Consider the following 6,774-nt stretch of genomic DNA (forward strand, 5'->3'; position numbering starts at 1 on the left):
AATTTGGGCATAGGCAGCTGCCCACATCTCAAGGACAGCTGAAACAAGTATCAGCTTTTGAGAATGTAATCTGGATTCAGAGATTTTGAAACTCAAAAAGTCTCATGAAATCCAGAACCAAATTATGGTGCAATGGAGAGTTCAGATCTTGCAAACTGGAAACCTTAATTTATTATGTCGGTGACAATTTTTGGAAACCTGTAATTTTGTAAACTTTGTAAAATTTTGTAAAATTTGAACCTTCAAACCGATACCTTTTAACATGAATAAGTGCTGCAGGACTCTTCAGAAATTTTTAGGCAGAGAAGAACAGAAATAATGTTCAGATTAAATATGTAGGCAAAATCTATCCACAAGCAACTGCCCCAAAACATCCTAATTTATTTGGTAATTAACAGGCTTGACACCAAATTCATCTCAAAGGGCAAGTTTACTATGCATAATATGCCGGATTAGAAGTGGAGCCACATGTTTTGAACCAATATATATGTCACGTACAGAAATAGAGATATGTTTTTGTGTCCAAGTTTATATTTATATCCCTCTATTTAGGCAAACAGTTGTGTGATACTTATCAGTTAAGGGGAATGCATTTCCTTTGCCCTACAGAGGAGTCAGAATAGAGCAGAGTTCTAGATCCTTGATTGTAGCTTACTAACTTCATGGCTTTTTCTGGGGGTGGGGTTTGTGCTCCTGGTAGAGTTGACCAGATTGTTGGGAGAGGTCCGTCAATGACAGATAAGGACCGAACCAAAGGCCCAGGTGAAGGGGAGCCTCCTGAAGATCCAAGTATGATGGGCAGACTTGGAAAGGTGGAAAAACAGGTATGTTGAAAATTTGTAAATAATATTTAAAAAATTCATTAATGTGAATTTGTGGAGAAAGGGTGGAGGGGGTGGAGGAAGCAAGCAAGCAAGCAAGCCTCACTGTGTCACCTCTCCCTCTGAAGAAGCCGAGTAGACTGGCCTCTGATGAAGGCAGCTCTGGGAAGGGAGGAGCTAAATGGCAATTGATCTAATAGAGAGGGAGCCTCTCTGTCTTATTTCTCCATCTGGTTCTCACCTCCCTCTTCCTTTGGTATATATGTCATGATGAATGCCCATCAAAGGAAGAAAAAAGATAAAAAACTTATTACCCAAGGGTGAATCTAAGCAAATGCTGTTACCATGTATGAGCCAAGATGCAGATGGAAGGCTTAAGCCAAAGAGGCACGATAAGGAAGCATATACATTGAGTGTGGGAAACCTTTAGCTGTCAAGATGTTGCTGATCTACAACTCCCACCTGCCTCATCAAGCATGGTCAGTGGCTGAGCATGACTAGAGTTTCAGCCCAGCAACATCTGGATGGTCAAATGTTCCCCCCACCTGGTATACATATTTGTGGTCTTGGCATTGGTTTGGTTGCAGAATTTATTGTCTCCTTGGGGTGCAGTTGGCTATACATTTGTAAGAGAATTTGGTGTGTTTTTTTTCATGGATCAGGGGATGACTTGCCTGCAAAATAACATTTTAAAGATGAAGTTTGGAGTGAATCCAAAGTTGCTTGGGTCTAAAATGTTGTGGGTGCCCATGCATTGGGTCCTGTGTGGCATTTTCCAGGTCCAGTCCATGGAGAAGAAGCTGGACTTCCTGGTCAACATCTACATGCAACGGATGGGGATCCCACCAAACGAAACAGAAGCCTACTTTGGGCCGAAGGAACCTGACCCAGCACCGCCCTACCACAGCCCAGAAGACAGCAGGGAGCACATCGACAAAAACGGTTGCATCATCAAGATCATTCGCTCCACGAGTTCGATGGGACAGAAAAATTTCTCTGCACCTCCTGCCACAACGGTGCCAAACAACTCATGCCCCCCTTCCACTTCTTGGCAGACATATCAACGGCAAAGCCACGGGACCTCCCCGGTTGGCGATGCTGGTTCTTTGGTGAGAATCCCACCTCCACCTTCTCACGAGCGCTCCTTCTCTGCCTACGGTGGTGGGAACAGGGCCAGCGCTGAGTACGCAAAGAACGAAGACATTACAGCTAAGCACCCAGAGAGTGCTCTGAGGGACAGCGACACCTCTATTTCTATCCCATCAGTGGACCACGAGGAACTGGAGCGTTCCTTCAGTGGGTTCAGTATCTCACAGTCCAAAGAAAATTTGGACGTCCTTAACAACGGTTGCTACACCGCTGTGGCCAAAATCAGACCTTACATAGCAGAAGGGGAGTCAGATACGGATTCTGACCTCTGCACACCCTGTGGGCCTCCGCCGAGGTCAGCAACCGGCGAGGGACCTTTCAGTGACATGGGCTGGTCAGCTCCTAGGCAGTGAAGGAAAAGAAAGCCACCTGAACACAACTTCAAGAGCATGGGGCAATGATGCTGTCCACATACCGGACATCTTCAGGAGACTGGGAGCTAATGTTCTGCAACCCAGAAATTGTGGGTGTTTTGCCACAGCTTGGTCCGGGGGTGGTGGGAGAAGAAGCTACGCCTGCTCTCTCCAAAAAACGAGAGGGGGCATTGTAGTGAATAATCTTGAAATGTCTGGATTTCTTTCATACCATCTTTCTAAACTAGATAGGTGAAACTGTGATCTTACTCCAGGGTAGGTAGCCGTGACTCTTGGTAATCTTTTAAGCTAAGAGGGCACACGCATCACTAAGACAGTGGTTGAGCAATTGGTGAGACAATTTCTTCTTTTTTTGACTAAGAGTAGGCAATGGCACTGAGCTATCAGGTCACACACAAAAAACATGCTAGTGTTACAAAAGAAATGTGTCACTAATTATGCCTTGGGGGGAGGGAGAAACAGAGCTGTAATGTACATTGACGAAAGGTGGTTTAATTATGATTGCAGAGAAATTAGCTGGGAAGAGCCGTACATTGAACTATTGGTGTCCAAATGGCAGAAACACAAATTTTCAGTGACAAAATTGTCTTGTGGTATTGGATTGGAGAGAGGACCACAGCTTCAGTGCTTGAGCTTAAAGGACAGCAGTCTGTGTGGGATGTGAGACTGCTTTCACATGAGATGCTTTCATCCTTTCCTTTTTTTAAAACAACAACAATTACATCTGCAGGATAGCATCAAAACAGTTATTGATCTGCATGCTCAGAGGTTTAGATGTTTTTGCACTCTTTGGAATACTGTTTTCTAACGCAGGAGAGGTCACACCTCCTTGGAAGGACAGTCCGTGTGCTGTGGTAGAGAAAGGGTTTTTGAAGCCGAGAAAGGTCCTAGGTCAGTTTGCAAGAACAGGGCCATAATGATGCGCCCACCAGCTCATGCACATTTCATAGCCACATTTCTAGGGTCTCTTGTTCAAGTTTAGCGTGGCTGCTCCTCATGTTAGGTGACATAGTGGCTCTGTTTGTGAGCTCAAAAAAGGAAAGAGGCAAGTCTTCCTCGCAGAAGCAGACTTCAGGACAACATGAAGATAACGCCTTGCAACCCCTCCAACACAGTGCAGATAAGGAGCACTGTGAAATTTCATAAGAAGGTGTGGCGGCAACTCCCGAGATCAGAAGTCCCACAGGAGTTGCGAAAGCAAGAAGACTCCAGTTGTGAGAGGGGCTTCACTTTATGGGGGAGGTTAAAACTGAGCTAGGGCTGCTGGGCTCCATAGCTGAAAGAAGTTTGTGACTTCTGCACTTTGCAATCAGCAGGGAAGCTTTAGCATTCACCCCACTTCTTGTGACGAAATCTGCTTCTCTTTAGCCTATCCACTCGCAGATGGATGTCTCTCTTTTGCTAACCTTGTCCCAAGTCCAGAGCTGCTTGCCTCGATTTTGCCTGACGGACTTCCTTTCAGCTTCCAACCCAGATCCATTTTTGACCGTTGCCACTTGAAATTTCCTGCAATCCCCCCACTCCCACCCATTATATTAAAAGTTGGAAATGTTCAAATAGGGAAAGGCTAGGAGGGAGAATAGATGTGCAAAGCTAGGAGGGAGAATTTCCAGGGGCCTTATCAAAATGTTTGGTGTTGTTCAGAGAAGGGCGCTGTCTTTCTGCTGACAGCAGATTCACATTGCGGGCTTCTCCCAAGACTTGTCTTCCAGAGATTCAGCATGGTCTGAGCTATTTCAAAATCCACTTTATGGGAAACAGTGGGGGGATACCCCAGTTCCCATTTTCTTTGCTAGCCTTCACTCTCAAATATACATGATTCAGATGACAGTATGAAATCGCAACACGGATGAGTTTGGCAGTTTCCAACTGTGATATGTGAAGACGGCTCTGATACTCTCTTGGTCAGCATAGACATTTTCAGATCTTGCCACCCAGCAAGTAAAGTCAGTTTAGTAGCCCAGAAGGTTCACAACATAAAAAGCCAGGAGAAAGCAGGCCCTTGTTCTGCTTTTTAATATTTCCTATGATGCGGATTTTCATGAGATCGCCCTAAACAGGAAGTGATGTAGTGAATGTACAAATGAGAACAGCCCAGATAAAGAGTTATGTTAATCTGCTGCAACAAAGCCAAGAGACTCTTAGAACATTTTAAAGATTAATAGATTTATTGTGGCATGTGTTTTGGGAGGCAAAATTACATTCAGTTAGAGAAATCTTAGCCAATTAATCATAGCTTTAATCTGCATAAATGTGCACGCAAATAAAAAAAACAGAAGTTCTGAAGAATAAAAACTCTATCAAATAATGCACGAGTAATCACCATCTCAGAAGAAGCAGTAGTTACTCTTTGGTGAGACAGAAGGAGAAATAACCTGTCAGCGAAAGAATTTGTAATTTTCCTTAAAAGAAGACATTTTTCTACTTATAAAAACCTCCCTTGATGCGCTGGGGGGGGCTTTTAAATATTTGTTGATTAGCATTTCCAAGCACTGTGCATAAACACAAACCATACACAAGATAAAGCAAGAAAAAATCAGCACAAACCCAAACATTACCCTAATATTTATTCGTTTAAGGCATTGAAATGTAATCACTATTTAAAAATTGCACCAGTATGGAATGTGTATACATATATACACAGACAAGCCAGCAACTAATATGATTGAGAGAACAAAATGTTTTGGAAACTGTAAGAATAAACACATATTGAAAGTATACATGAGTCAACCGACTGAAAGAAATACCTTTCAGTCACAATGAAACCATAGGTTGAACTGGGGTTCAAGTAGATTGACATCAGCCATAAGATGTTATGAGAGTTGTGATTCAGGCTTCCAGTACAGCAGCCTCGCATTCTAGCTGCCTATTAAACTCCCTTTGCTTGTTTACAGTGATCTGTAATGGAAAGTATGATACGGAAATGGAAATGCCCCCCTTCCACTGATTTGTCTATGCTGCCCTATCAGATTTGTGCTCATTGATCTGCCTTGCACAGGGACAGTCTTGTTTGTCTCATGCAAACTGTACAGGGGCGCTTCTGATAGCAAGTGATGGCATGCATCAGGTTGCAGGAACAGGTGCCTAGATTTTTATTCGGTCCTCTAATGGTGAACTGAACCTAAAACCTGTCTGTGCAAACACATCCCAAGTGTTCCCGTTCCCTGAGCCACTTTTTTTTAATATCAATGTTTGTTTGTTAACTTTCCTTAAAGGAGAAAGAGAGGAAGCAAATTTACAACTGCCAAGGATTTTTGACATAAGGAATAATGGCATTAAAGGCACAGTGCAAGGTGATGGTGTTGGTGGCATTCCAGTTGAAATCCAACCTGAGACATATTCATTATGAGAATGTTAGGAGGGTCAAATAAGAAGTCTTCTCCTTCATCCTAGAATCTTCTGGTTGTGATAACTGAGTTTCTGGGAGGATGTTTTTTGGGCAGAGTTAATACTGAATATAAATACGCTGTATTTATTCATTGCAGTCTAGTTGTTGACCCTCCATAGGCACAATATTATGTGCCTTATAGTAAGTCTAAAGGGAGACAAACACAATCTTTTGATAGCTTATTAACCAAGCTTATATTTTTAGTTCTGAAATAATGCCACTCATAGCCTCTCCCCACTGCTGAAATACCCTAGAAAACTCATTTTATATGAGTGTGTGCTTCTCAGGCTAGCATTCAGCTTTGGCCCACAAAGGCATGCCAAGCAAGACACATAGGAAACAATGCCTTGTGTATAGCTCCGCGCTCCCAAAATTTTGCCAAGAGAAGATTGCACAACATAATATTCACATGCAAATGCTAGCAAGCAAATCCACCATCTCAGTAGGCTTGGCAGGCGATATTGATATACTGACCATCTGTGATGGCAGCACATCATATTTTTTATTGTGAAAGAAAATGTCTAAATATAAATCTCCGTTGGATAAGTTGAGACATCTAATATCTAAATGGTAGTAGTAGTAGTTAGCATGCATGTAGCACTTTGGAATGGTCAAAGTGCTTTGCATAGATTACCGTGGTTAGCCTTACAAGAATCCTGTAAGGTACCTTTGATTTATCCCTATTTCAACTCCATGTTTTTTTTTTTTTAATGGTTGTCATTCAGCACTGGGAGGTGCCATAAAGATGGTTTCTCTTGCACAAGCAACATGGGCTGTTCTGGACTGCAGCCCCGTTGTTTTGAATGTGATCCACTTTTAGATGTCATTCCAATGAGAACCCGCATTCCAATGAACATTCACAAATCACACGTTGCCACCTCATTGACATGTGACTAGAGAGCATAAGGACCTCTGTTGACTCATTTGTGTGTTGTGCTTAGGGCCTCTTTCTCTTGTAGATGCTGACCAATGCCCCTACTTATTTTTAGAAATATTTCACCCTCTCTTATAACCAGAGTCAAGCAATAAAGTTGAGAAGCAG

General features: G+C 42.8%; 1 protein-coding gene across 4 annotated transcripts in view; it reads left to right on the forward strand.

Annotated features, from left to right (window-relative positions):
* Positions 1–6,437, forward strand: part of KCNQ2 (potassium voltage-gated channel subfamily Q member 2) — a 141,026-nt gene extending 134,589 nt beyond the window's left edge. For all 4 annotated transcript variants that reach the window (XM_081196198.1, XM_081196199.1, XM_081196200.1 and 1 more), the window contains 2 exons: positions 701–824; positions 1,601–6,437. In XM_081196198.1, coding sequence (XP_081052324.1) covers positions 701–824; positions 1,601–2,323 — 847 coding nt within the window. In that variant the 3' untranslated portion in view covers positions 2,324–6,437. The remainder of the gene's footprint in view (positions 1–700; positions 825–1,600) is intronic.
* Positions 6,438–6,774: the final 337 nt, after the last annotated feature.

The sequence above is a fragment of the Podarcis bocagei genome (assembly GCF_964188305.1).
Source record: "Podarcis bocagei genome assembly, chromosome: 5".
NCBI lineage: Eukaryota > Metazoa > Chordata > Lepidosauria > Squamata > Lacertidae > Podarcis > Podarcis bocagei.